The sequence below is a fragment of the Neofelis nebulosa genome, chromosome 13 (assembly GCF_028018385.1).
Source record: "Neofelis nebulosa isolate mNeoNeb1 chromosome 13, mNeoNeb1.pri, whole genome shotgun sequence".
In the NCBI taxonomy this organism is placed as follows: domain Eukaryota; kingdom Metazoa; phylum Chordata; class Mammalia; order Carnivora; family Felidae; genus Neofelis; species Neofelis nebulosa.
In genome coordinates this window covers 29,563,042-29,589,211 of record NC_080794.1, presented here as the reverse complement: position 1 = coordinate 29,589,211, position 26,170 = coordinate 29,563,042, and the positions used below count along the sequence as shown (strand labels likewise).

General features: G+C 37.1%; 1 protein-coding gene across 4 annotated transcripts in view; it reads left to right on the top strand.

The window, feature by feature from the left end:
* The first annotated feature begins 414 nt into the window (after positions 1 to 414).
* Positions 415 to 26,170, top strand: part of JMJD1C (jumonji domain containing 1C) — a 264,455-nt gene continuing 238,699 nt past the window's right edge. For 2 of the 4 annotated variants that reach the window (XM_058696459.1, XM_058696457.1), the window contains exon 1: positions 419 to 789. In XM_058696459.1, coding sequence (XP_058552442.1) covers positions 616 to 789 — 174 coding nt within the window. In that variant the 5' untranslated portion in view covers positions 419 to 615. Of the gene's footprint in view, positions 790 to 26,170 lie in introns of all 4 variants that reach the window. The other 2 variants (XM_058696463.1, XM_058696458.1) reach the window with 2 other exon arrangements.

Below are 26,170 nucleotides of genomic sequence, written 5' to 3'. Positions count from 1 at the left end.
TAGTGCCACGGAAGGGGAGCATTCTTTCTACCACCGCTCTCCATACTTCTTAGACTGGCTCGGACCGCGGCCTCCGCGCGGCAGCGTCGTGGGGCACTACTTTCCGAGTGGGGTTGTTCCTCCGACCGTCTCCCGCGGCTCCCTGCCCGCGCCGGCGGAAGGAGACGCGGCGCTCGCAGCCTGCGAGTGGAGGGGGAGGCGGGGTAGTGCTGTCCACGACGAGGTGGCGGCAGTGACCGGGGCTGCCTGAAGGCGACTGGTGTGGGGATTTCTGTCAGTTTGTGTGTGTGTGTGTGTGTGTGTGTGTGTGTGTGTGTGTGTGTGTGCGCGTGTGCGCGCGCGCGCGTGTGTGCGCGTGTGTGTGCGCGCGTGCGCGCGCGATTACAGTCAGAGGCTGCGAGTCGGGAGTCCAGGGGAGTGTTGAGGACTGCCACAGACCGAGGTCGCTGTGCCCTTCTGGACAGAGCGTCCGGTGCGCCCCCGAATCGACGCTCGCTTGCTCGCGGGGCTGCCGCGGTCCCCCAGTCCTCTCTCCTCCTCAGCATGGGCGGCCGGTAGGAGCGGGGTTTCACCGATTACCTCGCAGTGGAGGAGGCAGCAGCCGCTTCGGCAGTGATGGCTATGGCGGTGGAGACGCGGCTGGAACTGGTGGGGAAGCGGTTCTTGTGCGTGGCGGTCGGCGAAGAGGCTCGGCCAGAGCACGGGGAGAGTGGACGCTGTTGGCGGGGCTGGCGAGCAGGGGTCATCCGAGCTGTGTCACACAGGGACAGCCGAAACCCGGACCTGGCGGTAAGAGAGCGAGTGTCCCTCAGCCTCCTGGCCCACGCCTGCACCACTGGTCCCTGGCGGCAGCAGCACCTTGTGGGGTTACCTCTGGTACCTTGCGCCTCCCAGCAGGCTGGCGGTCACGCCCCTCTTTGGAGCAGTCAGCCGCTTAGCCGTCATCCCCTGCCGGGGTCTCTTCGCAAGTGGCTCCCCCGTGGGAGTGGTGTGTTGTCCAGTGTCCGGAGAGGGAGACCCGGGCTCCTGCCCACGCCCCGCCGGGTCCCTTGGCTGCTGTCTGGGAGAGGGGCGGGGGGGTCATGGCCCGCGGTGGCCGCCGGGGAGACCTTACCGAAGGCGGGGCTGTGAGCCGGAGCCGCTGGGGCAGGTGGGGGTGGCGGACAGAACACAAGACCACTCATGGCGGTAGGGGGCCATCTTCACCAGCATCTCTTTCCTTGCAAAAGTCTTAGTAGTGCAGGGGTTGGAGACTTAAAACTTAGGCAGTAAGGCTGCTGAAGGGGAGAGAGAAAAGGAAAAAGACAGATCTTTGGTTTTTCCGGCAGTCCTGGGATTGTGTATGTTTTCGAGGCAAACACTGTGTAGTGGCGACGTCTTGATACAACCTCTTTATACAGATGCTTGGATTTCTAACTGGAAACGATGAAAATGAAAATTTTTGATTTGACGGGTTATAGAAATTAACCCACCCCTTGTTTTCATTTTTTTTTTCCATAGTGTTGTGGTTTTTTAGAAAGTGAATAGTGCTTTAAAAGACATCCTGGGTTTTATACGATTTTAAATAAAGCAAGGAATATTATAAATTAAAATGCTACAACCTGCCGAGCCTGAAGTGTCCTTTGGTTTGCTTTCTTTCTTTTCCTTTCAAATGATCCTGCCAATATTTTCTTTCAGTAGTGTAGGAATGTACACCGTTTCAAGACGGGATATGCTGTGTTAGTGTTCCAAGCACGTTTTCACTTGGGGACAGGTTGGAGGTAAGGGGCGGAGTAGAGGCTAGGCATTGACTGACTAGCCTTTGCAGGGTTGATTTACGACTGCATAATCCATGAAATTTATTGGTAGTGTCCTGCGGTATTTAATTTTTTGTTGATAACTTCAAACGGTAATATTTTTCCATTTGTATATCTTCGAATTTACATTTCCAAATTCACTTTAATATCTCTCTATACATGTGCATACCTATTTTAATATTTACATTGGTCTGTGTTTTTGTAAACCACTGTTTAATGACTGTAATCAATGGTTCGGTTTTGTAGGGCATGTATTAATGTTGACTTGATTTTACAAAATAGGTTTGTTTCGCCAATAGGTGTTTCTAATAGGAAATAAGCAGGATAATGGTAATTTTGAAGATTTTGGTTATTCTCATTGGAAAGAAGAAAAAGAATCCTTAAAATTTCTGATCTTAGTGATTCTACAGATTGTGTCTATTCAGTAACTTTTTTGTGTGTAAAAAGCAGGTGCTAAATTTATTTTTCCTCCTCTTAACTGTGATATGATTTGGTTTTTATGTGGAAGCTAGTTGGATTATGGTTTAGCATTTTAAAATTATTTCACAGCAAACCTGGAATAATATTTTGTTTTCCACAGTATTTTGTTTACGTAGATGAATGAAAATTAGGAAATATAGTTTTAAATTATGAATATCATTCATGACAGTCAAGTCATCAAAGTTAAATATACTAAAAACCTTCTTATATGGAAATTTAAATGATGCAAAGAATGGATTTACAAATAATCACGTTTGTAAAAGGCCAGGTATTAAGCTGGGTATTTAAAAATGAGAAATAGAGGCACCTGGGTGGCTCAGCTGGTTAAGCATCAGGCTCTTGGTTTCAGCTCAGGTCATGACCCCATAGTTCATGAGTTTGAGCCCTACATTGGGCTCTGTGCTGACAGCACAGCCTGCTTGGGATTCTCTCTCTCCCTCTCTCTGCCCCTCCCCTGCTCATGCTGTCTCTGTCTGTCTCTCTCAAAATAAATAAAGAAACTTTAAAAATATGTATGAATGATGGGGATCAATTACCTATTACTATTTATTAATTTTGAGTGTCTCTTTTTTTGTTGTTTTTGGATTTTTTTTTTTTTGTTTTGTGACATTGTGTACCTTGGTGGTTATTTCCGCAATATCCATTATCTATTGTGTGGTTTGGCTAAACTATGGGCCATGGTATTCCTTAGATAATCAGGCAGTTAAACTCCTCTGGGTACACTGATGGTTGCAGGCCTTAACTAATTAGGTCCAATCAGAATGAAATCAGGTATAGTGGTGTGTGGGTATGACGCTGAAATTGCTACAGCCATTTCCCTGCTTTAAGGTCAACCAGTTTGAGGGCAAAACTGACAAACAGATCAAATTGTTTTCTAAAGCCCAAATACTACTGTTGGATTTTTCATGTATGGGATTTTTCATTTTGGGAGAATACATTTTATTTTGTCTCTGTTGTTTTTTCTGTGGAACTAAAAGCATTTTAACTGATTGATATACATGGTAATATTCTATTCCATTTTTTTTGGAAAGCACACATAAGAAGTATTTTCATGACATTCTTGCCTTGTTTGCTATTTGATATTGAGACATTCAGACTTTTGTCATAGTTCAGTGATGATTTTCTGAAATGATGATACATTCTGCTTTGTGTCTTCATGTCTTCAAAGCTTTGAAAAATTGGTTTAAATGTATGTAAGATACACAGATATCTAGGTTCCTAAATAATGGAAAATAAGAAATAACATTTGAATAATTATGTCAGGAAGTATGCTATAAACCCCTTGTAGTTACAAAGAAATTTCAGGAAAGAGGTATTATTAATATTTCAGAAATTAACAAGAAATTAACCTTTATTTTTTAGGCTATATACCATAAATGTTGTATGTTTATTGTTGGCCAGATAAATACCTATAGGAACACTATTCTTTATCCACAGTTCTGAAATTCAAATACTGTAGTTTTGTACCAACAAAATTTTTGTAATGATTCATCAGGAAAACCTGACCAAATGAACTTTTTAAAAAGTAAAACCTAATATGAACTGAATATTCTTATTTTGTAAGAGAAATGTTAATGTGTTTAATTTTAGGATGCTTCTCTAAACTCCACAGGTTTATGTACAACATAGATACTTTTACATGTAATGTACATATGACATATGGACGGCAGTGTGTCACTATTTAGCTATCACTATATATGCCCTAGTTAACTTTATAAAATTTTGAATTCTAAAGTCCATCTAGTTGGAAGGGTTTGGGATAAAGGATTGTTATTTAAAAATTAATATTGATGTTTTTTAATGGTGATTTAGTGATAACAAACATTACTAGTTTCATTTGTTTCAATTTGACAGTGATTCTATTTCTGCCTGATGTTCAGGTAAACAGTTGTTTTCAATGTAGATTTTTTTTTTTTGAGTTTATTTATTTATGCTCAGAAAGAGAGAGAGAGAGAGAGCAGGGGAGGGGCAGAGAGAGAGAATCCCAAGCAGGATCTGTACAATCAGAGCAGAGCCCAGTGCAGGGCTTGAACCCACAAACTGTGAGATAATGACCTGAGCCAAAATCAAGAGCTGGATGCTAACAGACTGAGCCACACAGGTGTCTCTTCAGTGTAGATTTTTAACAAACTTACATTTTATTTGATAAAAAATTCTTAATCTGCTAAATCTTTAAGAATTACATAATTTGCCCTTTAAGATGCTTACTGAAATATTAAAAAGTTTCAAAATGTTGAAACATTCTTTGAAATTATTTAATTGGATGGAATCTTTTCATGTAGAAAATTTTATATTCTAGCTATTTTATAAAAGTATTCTAGTAAACCATTGATGAAAGTCTTTATTTTATAATGTAGAACCTATTGATTTAATAATGGAATAAGTGATTAATTAGTAGAAAACAGCTTGTTATCCTTTCACTGTTGGACACAGGGCTTAAAATTCTGAGATATAACAGTCTAGTCCCCATTTCTCAACCATTTGGGACTGGGAGTCATATAGGAATTCATTTATTGAAATTGAGCAGGGTAGATAAATGCTTAAACCTTTTAATAAAAAGTATGAATACGGTAGAATCTGACTTTCGGGATTGATTGGTGGCAGACCCCTTTAGAATTAATAAAAGTTTTGGATTACATATTTCTTAATACATTACAAATTTCGGGTACAGAATTTCATCTGTATTTGTTCAAAACAGCCCAACAAAATAGGTCTTAATAGAACATTTTTTGAAATTAGTTTGAAGAGATAGGAATTGCTTGTAAGTATGTATAAATAAATCCATGTAACTGAACATGTAGAAGATCTTAGGTTTCATTGAAATATTTCTCAAAAGTACTGGATTTATAGTTTATATGTTTCACTTGATTTACAGTTTGGTTCTCAGTTTTCTCATTTATCTAGTGAGTGAATGAAATTAGTCTAGGGGCTCCTGGGTGGCTCAGTCAGTTGAGCATCTGACTTCAGCTCAGGTCATGATCTCACAGTCTGTGGGTTCAAGCCCCCGCATCAGGCTCTGTGCTGACAGCTGGGAGCCTGGAGCCTGCTTCCGATTCTGGGTCTCCCTCTCTGTCTCTGCCCCTCCCCTGCTCATGCTCCATCTCTCTCTCTCTCTCTCAAAAATAAATAAAAAACATTAAAAAAAATTGGTCTAGATTCAGAGTTTTTTCTATTCTGTAATTCCAGAATTATGATATTAATAGTTTTTACCTGGAATGTCCTGGAATAAAATGTTTATTAAGCAGAAATAAATTTCAGATTCCTCCCAAAAGCACTTAATTCTGAGTCAATGAAAGTTTTCATTATGATACACTTTTTGTGTTACATTCCACAAATCTGTTATAAGATAATGTGATTTTGTGTTAAAATAATGTGATTTCTGTTGAGGATTTTTTAAAGTTTATTTTGAGAGAGAGAGAGAGAGAGAATGTGCACATGCAAGCAGGGGAGGGAGTGGGGCAGAGGGTGGGGGTGGGGTGGGATGCAGAATTCCAAATAGGCTCTGTGCTGTTGTGGGGCTTGAACTGTTGGGGGCTTGATCTCACAAACTGAGATCATGACCTGAGCCAAAATCAAGAGTCAGATGCTTAAGTGATTGACCCACCCAAGCGACCCTAGTATTTCTTTTGGATGGTCAAGATGAGTTCATAAAATTTGAATTTTTATGATTGTAGAAATTGCAGTAGAATAAATATCCCAAAGTTACAATAATAATTGTATAATTATTCAATAATTAATTCAATAATATTTTCAATAATATTGAAATAATTCAATAATATTTTCTCATACACTTGGAATGTTTTATCAGCTTATATTTGATTTTTTGATGAAAATAGTCTATAGTTCAAATTGATTAAAAGGAGTGAAAAATTACTTCTTTAAATGATTAGTAATTCACAGACTTTCAAAGTAAAAACAACAACAAAACACAGGCCTCTTCTATTGCTATGATAAATGTTCTTCCTGGGGTGCCTGGCTGGCTCTGTCGACGGTGCATGTGAGTCTTGATTTTGGGTTGTGGGTTTGAGCCCCTCTTTGGGTGTAGAGATTACTTAAAAATAAAATCTTAATAAGATCTCCCTGAACCTTTGCTCTTTTTTAATTTTTATAGCCCCATTATTCAAGTCCTTTTGGGACTTCCTCCTTTTTTGACTAGTTTCTTCCATCTTCTTAATTTAGTGGTAGAGATTCAGTTCTTTGATTACTGTTTTCTTCTGTCTTGTTTTGTTTGTTAACTCGTGTTCTCTTTAGAGAATTTATTGCTACTTCTTTGCATCATGACTCACAGGTCTGCCTGAAGCTTAAGCATTGGAGTTCAATTTGAATCCACCATTTCTGCCTTCTTCTTTGATGTCTTTACATGAATGTCCCACCTTTGAGTATGATATAATGTCTAGTGTTCATTATCTTCATATGGAACGAGTGCCCCTTTTGAGACTTACCTTAAAGTAGTCTCATACTGGCTTTAAAACTGTCATTTACTTTCACCTTTCCACTTAGAATGTAGGTATGAGTTCTGCAAATCTCTTCCTTCAAATTGCAATCTGTTCTCCCTACTTGTTCCCTCTGTTTTTTCAATCTGTACTGCCAAAGGCTACAACTTTCACTGCCTTATGCATATAGTAAGTGATCTTTTCACTTTCAAGTTTCTTCCTTTTCCAGTCTGTTCTACACACTGTGGACAGATTATCAGACTGAGTTTCCCATTAGCTCACTTAAGTAGTTTTTCTTTTGCTCTTCCAATAAAGTCCAAACTCCATTACCCTAGTGTTTATACCTCCTCAGTCTTGTCCCCTATCTTTTGAAATTTAAAATTCTCTAATCCCTTATGCAAACTGTTGTGGTATTTAGTAAAAGTCTTTTATTGCAATTAAAAAATTTAATAACCAACTATTTATGAAATAATGAAATGTATTTTATGTTTACTTTCAAATTTCATTTGCTGGTAAAGATTCTCATGTCAAACTGATAGGCATATTCTTTTTTTATTAAAATTGGTATTACTTTGGTATTGCATGAACTGAATCAAATGAGAAAATAGACTCCTAATCAAATTATACATAAAGTGTTACTAGTTATTCCACTTGTTTTTGAAAGAATCCAATTTGTTATTCATGAATTTGGAAGTACTACTTTTCTTTGATTTTAAGATATACATTTTCCACATTTTAATGTTTTTGAAATTAAGTCACAGTTTGTAGTTCATGTCAAAAGTGACTTATCACTCATCAGGAATATCAAATGAGATTCTGGTGACTCAGTCGGTTGACCGTCTGACTCTTGATTTCAGTTCAGGTCATGATCCCAGGGTTGTGGAACCGAACCCTACCTTGGGCTCCATGCTAAGCATGGAGCCTGCTTAAGATTCTCTCTCTTTCTCCCTTTGCCCCCCCCCCCCCCCACCGCTCTCTTTCTCTCTCTCTAAAAGAAAAAGAAAAAAGAATATTAAGTGACGATATACTGGTAGTAGTCTAACTGCAAAGTGTGTGAACTTGTTGTAGAACTTTTCAGTCTTAGTATCCCTTTAAACTCTTAAAAATTATTAAGAATCCCATAGAGCTTTGGTTTTTGTGGGTTATATCTGTTGACATTTACTGTATTAAAAATTAAATTTAGAAGTTAGGACACAGAAATAGATATTCCATTACCTGTCAGAACAGTGCTATTATGCTACATGTAGCCTGTAAAAAATTGCTTGTACACTGATGAGAGAATAAAAGTGGAAAAGGCAAATGATGTCTAAGTATTATTATGAAAAGTTTTAATTTTACTAACCCCTTGAATGGGTTTAATTATAACCCTTGAAAACTTGTAATGAAGATGCCTGTTCATCTGTTTCCTTAGTTAGAATTATTTACATTGGTATAATGGCAGGTGCTTAAAAGTTTTAGTTGAATTTGGCTTCTTCATCATCATTTCAGATGTCTTCTAGTATTTGCTATGTTGCTATATTGCTGTGAACATTATGTATTTTAAATGTAGAAGATTTCCTGTCACATGCCAGAGAATATAAAAACAGTAGAACATGCAGTAGAAACTCACTATTCCTAGAATAGATTTTAGAAATTTTCAAAGCTAGAAGAGGTCTGTGTGACTAATTCATGTGTTGTGAAAGACTGTCACTTACGAGCTGAAACATCTGATCCATCTGTCAAAATTATGAGTTTAAGTATGATTCAGAAAACATCTTTAGGCTCAGAGGAATGTCAGAGAAAGAAGTAGTATGGCAATGTGTGGATAAAGTTATGCATTGCCATTTAATGTAAAATGAATTTATATATATTGAATATAGAATTTATTTCCTCCCTAAATTGTCATTGCTTAGATTGAATCTTTACATCAAGGCAATGTAAGTACTTGGTAAGATATTTAATTTCGAGACAATTTGAAGTTGATGAAGTGTTCCAATATGTTATATGGCACCACTATTAATTTAGTCTGTCTTTCTTTTTCAGAGTCACATTGATGAAAATATGTAGATCATATTTTAAAATGTTTCCCTTTTTCCCTTAAATGTGTAATTGCCTTAACTTTCAAAATCTCTTATCATATATTACTACAAAAGTGAATGTTTTAAGGGAAAACATTTTACATTGTTCATATGAATAAAGGAATAAATAATGAATATGAATATAGACTATGTGTGTCCCATCTTTCCATAATGGTTTTGAAATCTAGAAACACACATACATTTTTATGGAAATAAGGATTAATTCCCCTTGAAATATAAAGTTAAAGCTGCAAAAAAGGAAAAAGGTATAAATTTGCTTATAAAGAGGGCTAACATAATATTGCATAAAGTTTGCTTCTGAATTTCTTAGCTTTCAGAGCCAAAATGAGAATTGATTTTCCTTGATAGCATTGGTTTTCAAAGCAGTTTTCACTAAGCCTTGCTTACTGGCTTTTTGGATTGCTTTCTGCTGTCTGTTGGAAAAGTGAATAGCCAGATGGTGCAGGAGAAAAGGAGGAAACTGAAAGGTGCTGAATTTTGGTCCTCAAGGCTTTCAATTAGAACAGCTTTGATTTTATCATTTTTATTTAATAATGACTTTCAGGTCAAAAAAATTAGGTTATGCCATTCTTTTACCAGGGAAAAGAAAGTATGCTATTTTTAAAGAGAAACTTTTCCTCACAAACAATTCTGAAACTGGTAACTTATACAGGAGAATTAAGTAGCATACAAGTTTTGTTAAAGACAGTGAATATTATTATAGCAAATAAAGAGTTCTTTTTTTAGTAATTAAGGATCAAAGGTATAATTATAAAGTGGCACTTGATGATGATATTTCTGCAAGAGATTAATGAGGTCCAGGTCTATAATGTTTTAGTGATCAGGAGAACCTGGAGAAGAACCTAATATTTATTTAACTTAGTTCATCCCTGTTTTAGCAAGAATCATAATGTCATTCATTTTTATGACTGAATAATATTTTTTTGCATGTACATACTCCTTTTTCTTTATCCACTTATCTATTGATGGACATTTAACAACTCAAGTTACACCTTTTGGCTATTGTGAAAAATGCTGCTCTGAACATTGGTGTATAGATACTTGTTCAAATCCATGCTTGTTCAATTCAGAAGAGGTGTTGCTGGATCATATGGTGATTCTATGTGTAGTGCTGTGAGGAACCACCATAGTATTTTCCTCAGCAGCTGCACCATTTTTACATTACCTCCAGCAATGCATGTGAATTCCAATTTCTCAGCATCCTAGTCAGCACTTGCTCTTTTCTGAGCTGTTTTGTGTGTATTTAAATAGCTATCCTAATGGGCATAAAGTGGTATATTATTATGGTTTTGATTGGCATTTCCTTAATGATTAGTGATGTTGAGCACCTTTTCAGGTGCTTATGGCTATTTGTGTATCTTCTTTGGAGAATGTTCGATTTTTTGCTCATTTTTGGATTAGGTTGGTTATTTTGTTTTGTTGTGGAGCTCCTTATATATTGTGGATATTAATGCTTTCTCAGAAAGATGATTTGCAATTATTTTCTCTCATTCTGTGGGTTTCTTTTTTGTAGTCTTACACAAAAGGTTTAAATTTTGATGTAGTCCAGTTTATCTTTTTTCTCTTGTTGTCTGATTCTGGCCTCATATCCAAGAAGTCACTGCTAGATCCTATGCTGTGAAGCTTTTGTGTGTGGTGTTTCTTTCTTTCTTTTTTTTTTTTTTTTAAGTGTATTGTAATTTATTTATTTAGAGAGTCAACACACATAAGTGGGGGAAGGAGAGCAAGGGAGAAAGAATTCCAAGCAGACTCCGCAGTGTCAGCACTGAGCCTGACATGGGGTTTGAACTTACTAACCCATGAGATCATGACCTCACCTGAAATCAAGAGTTGGATGCTCAACCGACTGAGCCATCCAGGTGCCCCGTGCTAATGTTTTCTTTATAGTTTTTTTTATGTTTATTTATTTTTATTTTTCAATGTTTATTTATTTTTGACAGAGAGAGAGAGAGAGAGAGCGCGCGCGCGCGTGCGAGCATGAGTGGGGGAGGGGCAGAGAGAGAGGGAGACACAGAATCTGAAATAGGCTCCAGGTTCCCAGCTGTCAGCACAGAGCCTGACGCAGGGCTTGAACTCACCGACAGTGAGATCATGACCTGAGCTGAAGTCGGATGTTCAACCGACTGAGCCACCCAGGTGCCCCAAATGTTTATTTTTCAGAGAAAGGGCGTGAGCAGGGGAGGGGCAGAAAGAGATGGAGACACAGAACTCTGGAAGCAGGCCCCAGGGTTTGCATTGTCAGCACAGAGACCAACACAGGGCTCAAACTCAGGAACTGTGAGTGAGATCATGACCTGAGCCAAAGTTGGACACTTAACTGATTGAGCTACCCAGGGACCCCATCTTTTATAGTTTTAATTCTTGTGTTTAGTTCTATATATATACATATATATATATATATGGTAATATATATATAGTAATATATATATATATATGTGTATATATACACATGTAAGACAAGGATCCTTCATTCTTCTGAATGTGGTATGGTTTTCCCAGCACTATTTGTTGAAAAGACTGTTCTTTTTTCATTGAGTAGTCTTGACACTCTTGGCAAAAAATCACTTGACAGTATATGTGAGGGTTTATTTCCAGGTTCTCTATTCTATTCCATTGGTCTGGGTGTCTATATTCCAATACCACACTGTTTTGATTCCTTTATATTTGTAGTAAGTTTAAAATCAGGAAGTATGAGACCTCCAACTTTTGTTCTTTTTACAGGATTCTTTTGGCTCATTGAGTCCTTGAGATTCCATATGACTTTTAGGATTGATTTTTTTGTTACGGAAAAAAATGGCATTGGGATTTTGATATTGTATCAAATCATAGATCCTTTTGGGTAGTGTCAATATCTTAAAAGTATTAAGTTTTCCAATCTGTGAACACAGAATGTCTTTCCATTATGTCTTTAATTTTTTTTTCAGCAGTATTTTGTAGTTGTCAGTGTACAAGTCTTTTGCCTCTTTAGTTAATTCTTAGTATTTTATACTTTTTGATGCTACTGTAAATGGGATTGTTTTCTTAATTTCTCTTTTGTATTCCTCATTATTAATATATAGAAATGCAGCTGATTTTTATGTGCTGATTTTTTATCCTGCAACTTTTCTGAATTTTATTCTAACAGTTTTTTGTTTGTGTGAAATATGGAGTGTTCTACATATGTGATCATGTCATCTGTAAACAGATAATCTTCTTTCCAGTTTGGAGGTCTTTTTTTTCTTGTCTAATTTTCCATCTACAACTCTAGTAACACACTCAATAGAAGTGGCAAAAAGTGAGCATCCTTGTCTTATTTTTAATCTTAGAGAAAAAGCTTGCAGTCTTTACTGTTGAGTATGATGTTAGTTGTGGAATGTTCATTTATGGCCTTTATTATGTTGAGGTAGTTTTCTTCTTCCATTCCTAGTTTGTTGAGTGTTTTTGTCATGAAAGGGTATTTAACTTTGTCAGATGCTTTTTCTGTATCAATTGAAATGAGCTTGTGGTTTTTCCTTCCTTCCATTTTTTTTCTTTTTAACTATAGTATATGTTACATTGATTTTTGTATTTCAAACCATCCTTGCATTCCAGGAGTAAAACCCACTTGGTTATGTGTATGGTAGATTTTATTGTGTTTAATTTAAAAAAATTTAAAAAAAAAATAATGTTTATTTTTGAGAGAGAGAGACAGAGTGTGAGTGGGGGAGGGGCAGAGAGAGAGAGAGAGAGAGAGAGTCTCACAGAATCTGAAGCAGGCTCCCGGCTCTGAGCTGTCAGCACAGACTGCGAGATCATGACCTGAGCTGAAGTTGGACACTTAACTGACTGAACCACCCAGGCGCCCCTAATTTAAAATTTTTTAATGTTTATTTTTGAGAGAGAGCACGTGCTCATGAATTGAGTAGGGGAGGAGGATACCAGTCAGGCTTCGCAGTTGTGAGGACAGAGCCCAATGTGGGGCTCAAATCCACGAACCATGAGATCATGACCTGAACCCAAATCAAGAGTTGGACGCTTAACCCGTTGAACCACCCAGATGCCCCATTGTATTTAATTTAAAAATAGTTTTGTAATTGTCATTTTCCCCTTTCTCCCATAGATACTATGGTTTAATTTTGCTTGGAATTGTATACAATTTTATTATAGACAAATTTGGGAGGAATGAATACCTTTCCATTATTGAGTCTGTAGTTCAAATGATGTGGAATATCCCTCTCCCTATTCAGGTTTTCTTTTTTTTTTTTTTTTAAGTTCTACAGATTTTCTTCATGTAGGTCTTGTGTTTTTGTAGGTTTATTCTTAGACACTATATATTCTGATTTTTAAATATATGTGGACATGTCCTAAGTCATTAATACATACCTTTGTAAGTCATTGATTTGATTACCCATGCACAATTTTTGGACTACAAATAGTGTCCCCTCTCTATTCCTCTGTGTATATTTTTAGCTTATGTAGAGGTTATATGTAAGAAAATGTTTTAAAAAAAAAGTTGACATAATAATATTACTAGCATCTTAAATCTTATCTTGCCTTAGGTTTGTAATAGACTGTTGAAGTTATTTCCTTTACATTACTTTCATTTTATAATTGTAATCAGTGGAAATGTATTGAGTTTTCCTTTTAGATTAAGTATATAGCAGTTTGTCTTTGAGTAAAATTGCATCACAATTTTCTGTATTCAAAAATGTAGAAAAAAAGTACAGATATTTTGATGGTGGTTATTTACTATACAAAAGAGGTACATATCAGAATACTTTAAATTTAAATTTTTAAACTGTATTTAAATTATTTCATGAGGTATCAATTCCTTGTAGACACTACTTTTTCAAAGTTTTATATTTATGACGTAAAATTACAATCTGTTAAGGATGGCATGTATATGTGTAGACTTTTTATAGGGTTTTTTCTTTAATCTCCTCTGCAATTAGACTCTATTCTCAATTGATTCCTCATATATATTTTAGAAAACTGTTCTGTTTTTCTCTCTCAAGAAATCTTGTTTAAGGAAGGTTAAAACTTAGAGAATAAGGGGTGCACCTGGGTGGCTCAGTTGGTTCAGTGTTTTACTGATTTCCACTCGGGTCATGATCTTGTGGTTCATGGGGCCGAGCCCCTCGTTGGGCTCTGTGCTGACAATGTGGGGCCTTTTTGGGGTTCTCTCTCTCGCCCTCTCTGTCCTTCTCCTGCTTGCACACACTCTCTCTCTCAAAATAAATAAATAAATAAATATAAACTTAAAAAAAAAAAGCTTAGAGAATAAGGAAACTGACCGTATGTACCTTGTAATTTTATATTTTATTTTAATTTTTATTTATTTTTGAGAGTGAGAGAATGGGGGAGGAACAGAGAGAGAGGGAGACACAGAATCCAAAGCAGGCTCCAGCCACTGAGCTGTCAGCACAGAGCTGAATGCGGGGCTCGAACTCACAAACTGCAAGATCATGACCTGAGCCAAACTTGGGCGCTTAACTGACTGAGCCACCCAGGTGCCCCCTGCCCTGTAATTTTTTAATATGTTTTGTTCAAGTTTTAGTATTTTGAACCTTGGCAGAGTTGAGGAAATAGTAAATCAAAATGTATTCATTTTGAACAAATGTCTATACTTTCTGGATTCTTGACTGAGACAATTGTGAAGTTAAAAAAAAATTTTTTTTTTTCTTCAGTTTATTTACTTTGAGAGAGAGAGAGAGCAGGTTAGGGACAGAGGAGATAGAAAGAGAATCCCAAGCAGAGTCTGCACTGTTAGCCCAGAGCCGGATGCGGGGCTTGAACTCACTAACCATGAGATTATGACCTGAGCCTAAATCAAGAGTTGGACACTTAACTGACTGAGCCACCCAGGCGCCCCTTTTCATTACTTTTTTTTTTTTTTTAAGTTTATTTATTTTGAGAGAGAGAGAGAGACAGAGAAGGAGAGAGGAGATCCCAAGAAGGCTTCACACTCAGCACCGAGTCCGATGCAGGGCTTGATCTCACAACTGTGATGATATGACCTGGGCTGAAATCAAGAGTCAGATGCTTAACTGACTGAACCATCCAGGCACCCCACTTGTGAAATTTTTATATGTATGAGGAAAACGTTTAGTTTTAATAAAATCAAAAAATGCAAAAATAGTGAAGGGATCATAAGTACATTAGATACTAACTTATTGTCTAGTCTTTATTTTTTTTTAATGTTTATTGACTTTTGAGAGAGAGAGAGAGAGAGCGCATGCGTACAAGCAGGAGATGGGCAGAGAGAGAGAGACACACACACAGAATCCGAAGCAGGCTCTAGGCTCTGAGCTGTCAGTACAGAGCCTGCTCGAACCCACAAACTGCAAGATCATGACTTGAGCCCAAGTTGGATGTTTAACTGAGCCACCCAGGCATCCCTAGTCTATATTATTATAATTTTTTTTACATACATAGGTCAAAAAAAGAGAAATAGCCCAGCTTTTTACTGTTAGTCTTATAAAAATTAAAGTTATTTTACTAGCAAAAAATGGGTTATTCAGGAATGGCAGACAGTTGCAATTTGAAACATGCAAGTTGTGGAAAAGCCATAGTCAAGTCCAACAAATGTAAGAAAAGTTATTCTGTGTAAAAGGAGGAAATTGGGAGGGGTTGTTTTGAGCTAACATCTGTTAGAACAAGATTTCAGTGTGATGACAGTTTCTCATTGGCTGAATTGCCGGTAGTTGATTTCTTATAGGAGGTACAATGTACATCTTTCCCTGTTGGGGCCTGTAATCAATGATTGTTTCCTCTTCAGGACTCTTCTCTTGGGGTCTGTAATTGACCTCAAATGTATGACTCCCACCTTCTATCCTTATACTCCACTTTAGTGAGATTTTTTTTCTCTTATTTTGTTTTAGAAAATATGACAAAACTTTTATTCAGATTTTGTTCCAGGGAAGTTCTGTATTTCTTTTAATGTTTAATATTTTTGAAAGAGAGAGAGCAAGCAAGCAGGGGAGGGGCAGAGGGAGAGGGAGACACAGAATCTGAAGCAGGCTCCAGGCTCTGAGCTGTCCACGCAGAGCCTGACACAGGGTTCAATGTCACTAACATGAGATCATGACCTGAGCCGAAGTCGGACACTTAACTGGTGAAAAAGAGGAGGTTTCTGAGAAGCTTTGTAGATATAATGTGGGAATGTAGGGAAAAACTGAGTTGAGGTCAGGAAAGCTATAAACCTTTGAGTGCTTTTGTGATGCGCTGTGCTCTATGGGAGAATCTGTACAAGGTCAGGCTTAAGAAACTTGCTCGTTATGAATGTGACCATTAACACTTAGAGTACCCTATTAATGTTGAGTTTTGGGGAAGATTGATTTTTATTTAAAAGTTTATTGTATCTTGTTTTTCTATTTAAAATGCTTATAAATATTTTGTCCCTAAAGTTCTACCAATCTCTTACAAATAACCTGGAACATAAATGTGATGAAAACCGAGAAACTTGTGTTGCAAAGGAAAGAATTTTCTGGTTTGGAAGGAAATTGGAATCCCTACTTTTTTTTTTTTTTTTTTTTTTTTTTTTAATTTTTTTTTTTCAACGTTTTTTATTTATTTTTGGGACAGAGAGAGACAGAGCATGAACTGGGGAGGGGCAGAGAGAGAGGGAGACACAGAATCGGAAACAGGCTCCAGGCTCCGAGCCATCAGCCCAGAGCCTGACGCAGGGCTCGAACTCAGGACCGCGAGATGGTGACCTGGCTGAAGTCGGACGCTTAACCGACTGCGCCACCCAGGCGCCCCTGGAATCCCTACTTTGTGCAAAAAGTGATCTTTACTGTATCCTTGGCCCCTTGACCATATAAGGTATATGATGTTATCCAAACTGTTCCCAGTTTCTTGACTCTCATCCCTTGAATGCCTTCTAGTAAGCTTTTGGCCCCTCCCCCATTCGTCCAGGAAAACTCCTGTGATCAAGGTCACAAATGACCTGCTACTTTCTAAATCAGATGTCATTTCTCAGTCCTCTTCTTATTTGACCATATAATATGGTTAATCACCCTCTCTTCCTTCAATATTTTATTTTGCTTCTAGGACATTATGCTCATGTCATTTTTCTCCTACCTCTTTGCCTCTCTTTAGAAGTTTTCTTTGCTTTTTTCCTCATTTCTACACTCCATTAAGGGCTCAGTTCTTAGACCATTTTTCTTTTATATGTACGCTCTTGTCCCTGTTTATCACATCTGTTCCCATCACCTTAAATACCATGTATAGCCTGGTGATTCCCACATTTATACCCTAGTTTGGACCTTTCCCCAGACTCACGTTGGAACAATTCATTCATTGTCTCCATTTGGATGTCTAAATGAGCATCTCAATGTTAACATGTCCACAACTGAGCTTCTGATACTAGTCCCCTAAACCTGCACTCTTCTGTGTTTTCACCATGCAATGAGTGACAGCTCCATCTTTCCATTTCTGGTACCCTGAAGTCCACCTTGACTTCTTTCTCTCACATCCCATATCCAAACTGTCAGCACAGTCTTTCTGATTGTACCTTCAAAATACATTCAGAATCACAACACATTTCACCTTGCATTACTACCCCTCTGATCTAAGCCATTGTCATCTTTTGCCCAAATTTTCCAGTTGTTTCTAACTAGTTCCTATATGCTGCTGATAAAAACCAGGTACTTAATCAGCCTCCTAGTTAGTTCTCCTTACCCATGAAATTGCCTATAGCAAACAGATTATGTCAGTCATATGATCAAATGCTTCCAAAGATATTTAACTTGATTCAGAGGAAAAGCTGAAGGCCTTTTAGTGGCTTGAGAGGCTCTACATTATATTCTGCCCCCATCAGCCCACTTTGACTCTTCTTTCATTACTCTCTGATTTATGTATTCTTTTCCAGCCACAGTGGCCTCCTTGCTGTTTATTGAACATTCCAGGTATTGTCCTCCCTTATGGCCTTTACACTTGTTTCTCTTTTAGCTAGTACTGTTCAGATGTCAATATAATTGCTTATTGGGCAGAGAGAATCTCAAGCAGGCTCTGTGCTGTCAGCACAGATCCTGACAATGTGGCTTAAACTCATGAACCGTGAGATTGTGACCTGAGCTGAAACCAAGGTTCGGATGTTTAACCAACTGAGTCACCCAGGCACTCCTTAATTTTTAGATATGTCAAGTTTGAAGTGTTTATGGGACATTCAAGTGAGGTAGGCAGTTGGTTAAACTATCGTGTCTCTTTGTTCAAGAGAGAGGTCTGACTGGAGGGTCTGCCTGGGAGTATTCAGTATATAAACAGTATTAAAAAGTATGAGTGTGGATGAGTTGATGCAGAGAGTGAATATAGATACAGACATTTAAGGATTGAGCCCTGGAGTAATGCTTAAAGGTTGGATAGATGAGAAATAAGGGCCAAGGAGGTAGGGAAAACCAAGAGAAAGTGATGTTTAGAAAGCCAGAAGGAAAAAAAAAATGTTTGAAAGTGGAGGGATTGATCTGTTGTGTCAAATGATACTTAATATTTCTCAGAGGGAAAATCTGATAATGAATTATTTTAGTTCATGCACATCTGTGAAAGTACTTTTCCACCATTTAAACAGTTTATTTATTTTAAATAGCTTATTTTTACTGGAAATAGAATTCTAAGCTGACAGGTTTTTTTAAATTTTATTTTATTGCTTTGAAGATGTTGCTCTGTTGTCTTCTTATTTTCAGTGTTTCAGAAAACAAATTACATTCCTTTGTACATAACTTGTACATATAACATGTACATATTCTTTTTTGTCTAGCTACATTTAAGATTTTCTCTCATCTCATCAGAGATTTTAAGCAGTTTGGTTATATGATTGACCTTGGTGTTGATTTCTTCATGTTTCTTGATGCTGAGTTTAAAGAGCTTTTTTTTTTTTTTTTTAAATTTGAGAGAGCACATGCGAGTTGGGGAGCAGGACAGAGGGGGAGAGAGAGTATCTTAAGAAGGCTCCATGCTCACCATGGAGTCTGACTTTGGGATCAGTCCTACAACCCTGGGATCAATGACCTGAGCCAAAATCAAGAGTTAGATACTCACCTGACTGAGCCACCTGGGTGCCCCTAATTGAGCTGTTTTGATCTACAGGTTTAGTTTCCATCAAATTTGTAAAAGCATTCATCCTTAGTTTTCAGAATTGTTTTTCTCCCTTAGTTCTCTACTTCAGGGATTGCAATTATACATACATTATTCAGCTTTTAAGTTGTGTCACACACAACTCAGTGACACTCTTTTTTCCCCCAGTCTTTTTGTGCTTAATTTCATATAGTTTCTGTTGCTTCTTGTCTTCAATTTCACTAATACTTTCTTTTGTAATATCTCATGTTCTTAGATATCACAGTTATCCTTGTCCTGTATTGGGGATGTATAGATGTCCTCTATTCTTGGAGAGTGTTGAGGTAATTTTAGTTAGAAATTGAGTTTGGTTTCACTTAACCACAATTCCAGGTAAGAGTGGTTAGGTACTTCGTTGTCCCCGCCATAGGAAGAAGTCTAGAAGTAGACATTCCAGGGTTGATATGGTCACTTAATAAGGATGTTGCTTTTGAAGATAGGGCAGTTCTCTCAGTCTTTTTCTCAGGGTTACAAAGTAGCTGATGCTGTTGCCTTGCTCAGTGTAGCTCTAAACAAGAAGGAGGAGAAAGTGGAAAAGAGCAAAAAGGTTCACATCTGTGTTTGCTGTATTTAAGAATCTTTCTAAGAATTTTCATCTCGGGTCACCTCAAATCTTACACACTTATATCTTATTTTCCTGAAATCTGTCACATTGCCATTTCCAAGGGGCTGGGAAATGTAGGAGAGGCCTTTATTGCCCCTAACAAAAACTCATGTGCTTTTCTTAGGAAAGCAGGGGTGAATGGGATATTGGGTATACTGCTTGAAGTTTGTGCCTCAGAAATCATGGTACTTTGGTAAAAGGCTCTTACAGCTATAGGCTGGACCATCTTATTTCTCATAATGATGCACTTCTGAAACAATAAACTCAATATATCATTCTTCTTTTCCCCCATTTTTTAAAATTCTTTTAGCCTATTCTGTAATTAATTTGGTCTTTTAGAATACAATATAATGGTAAACACTTTTAAATGCTTTGTTGAAAGGTTGAGAAGTGATTGTTGTTTGCAAATCAATATGCAGTTAACCCTTGAACAACACAAAGTTTCAACTGTACGGGTCCATGTATACATGAATTTTTTTTTTTTTTTATAAATACAGAACAGTATTGTAAATGTATTTTTTCTTCCTTTTGATTTTCTTAACGTTTTTTTTCTTTCTAGCTTAATTTATTGTAGGAATATGGTATGTAATACATATAATGTACAAACTACGTGTTAATCAAATGTTTATGTTATTGGTAAGGCTTCTGATCAATAGTAGACTATCAGTAGTTAAGTTTTTGAGGAGTCGAAAGTTATACATGGATTTTCAACTGTGTGGGGGTTGGCACCCTCACCCTTGTGTTTTTCAAGGGTCAACTGTACAATTTATTTGAACATAATCTTTTATCTGTCTGACTGGGCTACTCTTTTAGGGTTCCCAGACCCAATTCCATTGAGGGAGGGGGGGGCTCTGCTACACACAACACCTAGCACTTCTTGGTCACCAGTGGGGTGTCTGAGAATTCAATTCAGTTCTGACACTTCTCTACTTGAATAGCATCAGATTCCACAGGTTAAGGGTTCAGTCCTCAAGATTGCTGCTCCACCCCCACATTTTGCATGCCAGTTGCCAACCCCAGGCTGTTACCTGTGCTTCTGACAGATCAACTACAGATTGGCAGTCCCAGCTACCTCCTCCTTAGGTTTGTTTAATTTGCTAGAGCAGCTCACAGAACTAAGGGAAACACTTAAACGTTTACCAGTTTATTAAAGGATATGATAAAGGATACGAATCAACAGCCAGATGGAATACACAGGGCAAGGTCCTAACAAAGGAACTTCTGTCCTTGTGGAGTTTGGGACCTGGCTCAGTGGTACATGAAAGTATTCTGGTTTCCCAAGTCTAAAAAAAAAAAAAAAAAAGAGATGTCCTCTTGGATTTTACTGTAGGTTTCATTACATAGTGATGATTGACTGAGTCATTGGTCATTGGCTCATTTAACTTTCTGCCCCTCTTCCCTCCGGGAGGTTTGGGAACTCAGACTGAAAGTTCAGACCTTCTAGTCACATTGTTGGTCCTCCTGGCAATCAGCTCCCACCCTTTGGTGGGATCCAAAAGTCAGACCTTTATTAATGACACACCCATTTCATTTTTATGGCTCCAAATTGTTTTCAGGAATTGTGGATAGAGACCAAATATGTCTGAGAAATGACCAACTATATATTTCTTAGAAATCATTTCTCTGCAGCTACAAATTAGAGGTTCCCATGACCTCCTTCCCTCTTTTAGGTCAATTAATTTGCTAGAGCTGCTCACAGAACTCAGGGAAAATTTGCTTATCTTTCCAGCCAGATGAAGAGTTACATAAGGTGAAGTCTGCGAGGGTCCCAAGTACAGGAGCTTTCATCCCCCTGATTGAGGTTCATCTCCCTCCCACTGTGGATGTATTTGCTAACCTGGAAGTTCTCTGAACCCTGTACTATCGGGATTTTATGGAAGTTTCCTCATATAGTCATGATCAATCATTAATGCCAATTTTAGCTCCTCTTCCATCTCTGGAGGATGATGGATGGGACTGAATATTTCAAGCTTCTAATCATGGGTTGGTTTTTCTGGTTACCAGCCCCATCCATCTAGGAACCCACTCAGAGTTACCTTAATAAAACAAAAGATGCTCCTAGTGCACTTAACCATTTAGGAATTTTTTAAAATTTATTTTTATTTTTATTTTTATTTTTATTTATTAAGTAGGCTCCATGCCCAGTGCAGAGCCCAACACAGGGCTTGAACTCCTGACCCCAACATCAAGTCCTGAGCTGAGATGAAGAGTCAGACACTGAACTGACTGAGCCCCATCATTTAGGAATTTAAAAGGGTTCTGGGAGAACTGTGCTAGGGATAGAGTCAAAGACAAATATTAGAACAAGAGATTGTCCTTGGTTTTTTATCCCTCAGGAAATTACAAGGGTTTCAGGAGTTCTTTGCCAGGGACCAAGGTCAGAGACTAATAATATTTTCTGTTATCTCAGTCATTTAGAAAAATTTGAGCAAGCCTCTTTAAAATGACTCTAATCTTTATATATAAAAAATTATTTTATATGAGAAATGTTATTGTGTTCTTCATTTCAAAAGTATACATGATTTATCTGATAGTGATGTAGTATCCAAAATATATGAAGAATTTCTTTTTTTTTTCTTTCAAATTTTTTACTTAAATTTTAGTTAGTTAACATACAGTGTGATACTGGTTTCAGGAGTAGAATTCAGTGATTCATCACTTACATACAACACCCAGTCCTCATCACTACTAGTGTCCTCCTTAGTACTCATCACCCATCTAGCCCTTCCCACCTCCCTCCGTCAACCCTCAGTTTGTTATCTGTTAAGAGTCTCTTATGGTTTGTTTCCTTCTTTCTCCCTTACCATATGTTCATGTGTTTTGTTTCTTAAATTCCACATATGAGTGAAATCATAGGATATTTGTCTTTCTCTGACTTACTTTGCTTAGCATAATACACTCTAACTCCATGAAAATATATGAAGAATTTCTAAAACTCAATAACAGAATGACAAATGACCCAATGTAAAAATGGGCTAAAAGACTTGAATAGACATTTCTCTAAAGAAGATGGTTTAGTAATAGCCAATAAGCACGTGAAAAGTCCCAATATCTTTAGTTGTTAGAGAAATGTGAGTCAAAACCACCATGTATTACCACTTCACACTTAGTAGGATAGTTATAATAAAAACAAAAAACAAAAAACAAAACACCAAAAACCACACACAACCAAAACCCAGAAAATAACAAGTTTTGGCAAGGATGTGGAAAAATTGGAACTTTTATATATTGTTGGTAGGAATATAAAAAATGGTGCGGCCAATATGGAAAATTGTTTGGTGGTTCCTCAAAAATTGCTGAAACAATTACCATATGACTCAACAATTCCACTCCTAGATATATCCCAAAGAATTGAATGCTCAGACTCGAACTGACACTTGTATGCCTGTGTTCATTGGAGCATTATTTACGATAGCTGTAGAGTAGAAACAAGCTAAATATCCAGCAAAAGATAGATGGATAAATAAATTGTTGTATATAGATTCGGAAAGCCATGAAAAAGGAATGATACTCTGATATACTACAACATGAATGAACCTTAAAAATATGCTACATGAAATAAGCCGTACACAAAGGGACAAGTATTACATGATTTTACTTATATGAAATATTTAGAATAAACAAATTCGTAGAAACAGTATATTAGAGATTACCCCGGGCCAACAGGAGAGCAAAATGGGAAGTTACTGCCTATGAATAAAGAGTTTGTTGTGCTAAAGAAGTCTTGAAAATAGATAGTAATGATGGTTGCACAACAGAGTGAAGTAACTGAATTATACTTAAAAATGGCTAAAGTGACAAATTTTATATTGTCTATATCTCATCACAATAGGAAAAAAAGGCATGAATACCTTTTCACTAAACTGTCCCACTGTAGTATGCAATAGCAAAATCATATTTTCTATGACCGGGATTTTAATTACACTCTCAAGTTTCAATGTTTCTTTTTGTGGTTTTCACATTCAGGGGGTCTGTCGTCCATCTGCTCTCTATTTATTGTGGGAGTTGGGTACAACATTTATTCTCATTTGGCTGGTTCATCTGGAGAAAAGTGCTTAGACTAAGTGGAAAATATTTCAGGTAGAGGGAATGCTGTAAGAAAAGTGTGAAAAGGGTAAAATAAATCTATCAGTGTGTTAGGCTGGGCAATTTGCAAGTGTTTCTTTTACAATATTGTTACAATTAAAATTATTTTACAATAAATGGCTTCTCCCTCGCCTATGGTATCCAAAATTCTATTTCATTTTTAACACCTGTCACCTTCTATTTTTTTACCTTTCAAAATATAAAACATAACTATATTGATCTGCTAGGGCTGGCATAACAAAATGCCACAGACTGGGTGACTTAAACAACAGAAATTTACTTTCTTATAGTTCTGGAGGTGAAAAATCCAAAATCATGGTGTTGTTAAGATTAGTTTCTCGTGTGGGCTCTCTTCCTCGATTGCAGATGCATACCTTCTTGCTGTGTCCTCACATTGCCTTTTCTCTGTGCTGATGGTGGTGGGTGTGGAGGGGTTTCTTGTCTCTTCCTCTTTTTAAGGACACCAGAACTGATGGATTAGAGCCCCCCCCCCCCATATGACCTCATTTAATTACCTCCTTAAATACCCTGTCTCTGAATATGGTCGCATTGGGGGTTAGAGCTTCTTTTTTTTTTTTTTTTATTAATTAATTAATTAATTTTAATATATGAAATTTATTGCAAATTGGTTTCCATACAACAGCCAGTGCTCATCCCAAAAGATGCCCTCTTCAATACCCATCACCCATCCTCCCCTCCCTCCCATACCCCCCATCAACCCTCAGTTTGTTCTCAGTTTTTAAGAGTCTCTTATGCTTTGGCTCTCTCCCACTGGGGGTTAGAGCTTCAACATCATGAATTTTGGAGGACACAGTCAATTCCTAACAATAACACATAGAGGAAAGTGTTCAAAGTAGAGATTGTACGGTTTAATTATGTAAAGCAAATGCCTGTGTACCTACTCTCCAGATCAAGGAATAGAACACTGCCGGGACTTCAAAAACTCCACCAGTTTCACTAGTTATCTCCATTCTTCTTTTACTGAGAGATAACTGCCAGCCTGGTTTTTATGGCAATAGATTTTTCTTGCTTTTCGCTATAGTTTTGCCATCTAAGTTTGCATCTCTAAGCAGTAAGGATTTGCCACTTTGATATCTTCTTTTTCATTCTTATTTGTGTCTGCCTTTTTTTCCCCATTAGTCTTATCAGAGGCTTATCAGTTTTGCTAATCTTTTAAAAATGCATGTTTTGTTTTTGTTGATCTTCTTTATTGGATTTTTTTTTGTACTTTATAAATTTCTTCTCTTAATTTTCCTTCCTTCCATTTTCATAGAATGTTTTGTAATTCTCTTTCTAATTTCTTTTATATATGTGTGTGTGTATTTATTTGAGTCCAAGTTAGTTAACATATAGTGTAATAATGATTTCAGGAGTAGAAGTTAGTGATCCATCAGTTATGTATAATACTCAGTGCTCATCCCAACAAATGCCCTCCCTAATGCCCATCACCCATTTAGCCAATCCCCTTCTTGAAATAGATTCTTAATCATTATTTCCCAGCCTTTCTTCTTTTTCAGTATATGTATTTAGGCCTTTAAATTTTCCTCTTAGCAGCTCACTAGCTGCATTCTACAAATTTTGATATGTGGTGCATTTATTGGCACTTGTTTTCAAAGAATACTTTAATTTTCATTGTTCATTGGTTCTGCTGGTTTTTCATGTTACCTTATCTTCTCATGTGCTTGGTTATGTGTAATTGCATGCTGAGCTCTTCATTTGAAAAGTTAGTTGTAGGAATAACTTAATGCCAGGAAGATACTGTCTTTTTCCATAGAGAATTTGTATTTGATTCACTCAAGTGCCTGGTGACAGGAATAATCCAGTAAAGTGTCTTATTCTAAGTTTCATTTGAGATTTTTTGACCCATCTTTATACTCAAAGATAGCCTTCAGACCATGCAAGAAGTGATTTAATTCTGAGTCATTCTTGTCCCCAGGATATAGACCTTCAGAGTTCTAATCCATTTAGGGGAGTTACCATGATTCTTACCTTTGGTGGGTTCTAGATGGTGGACTTTGTTAGATGTGGCCTTAGGGAGACCACCAAGTTAAGTTTGCTACTTGTATTGCTTGGACTTTGAACCTCAGGGCAAAAGTTGCTGATAGTGCTTTATCTATGGGGGTTTTTAACCTCTTCAGGTTCTTAGTTCAATAATTCTATCTTGTTAGCATTAGCAGTTTGCTTTAAAAAACCCAGACTTGAAATATATTTTATGTAGCATTTTAATTAATACAGAGATGGTGATGGTGATATGAATTATACAGGAAGCAGAAACCACTACATGGCATTTTGATTATTTGTTTACATATATGTCCTTTAGTTAGAGGTAGTTTTTACTCTTTATAACTCTGCTCCTGGCTGTGCCTGATAATATAAGTACTTGGAAAATATCGAGTGATTTTAGCATGGCTTTAAAAAATATTATGTAGACAGACTTTCCTTTTAGCCATCAAAGAAAAATGAGATTAACGGTTTAATGGCTTTATTTCTTGTAACACCTTCAGTGTTAATGAATGAACTAGTCTTAATGAATTTAGATGGTATGCTGTGTGCAGTGGGAAATCATGGAGAGATTTCTGAAAAAGTATTTAGTTCTTTTCAAGTGTTGTTAAAGAGAGATTA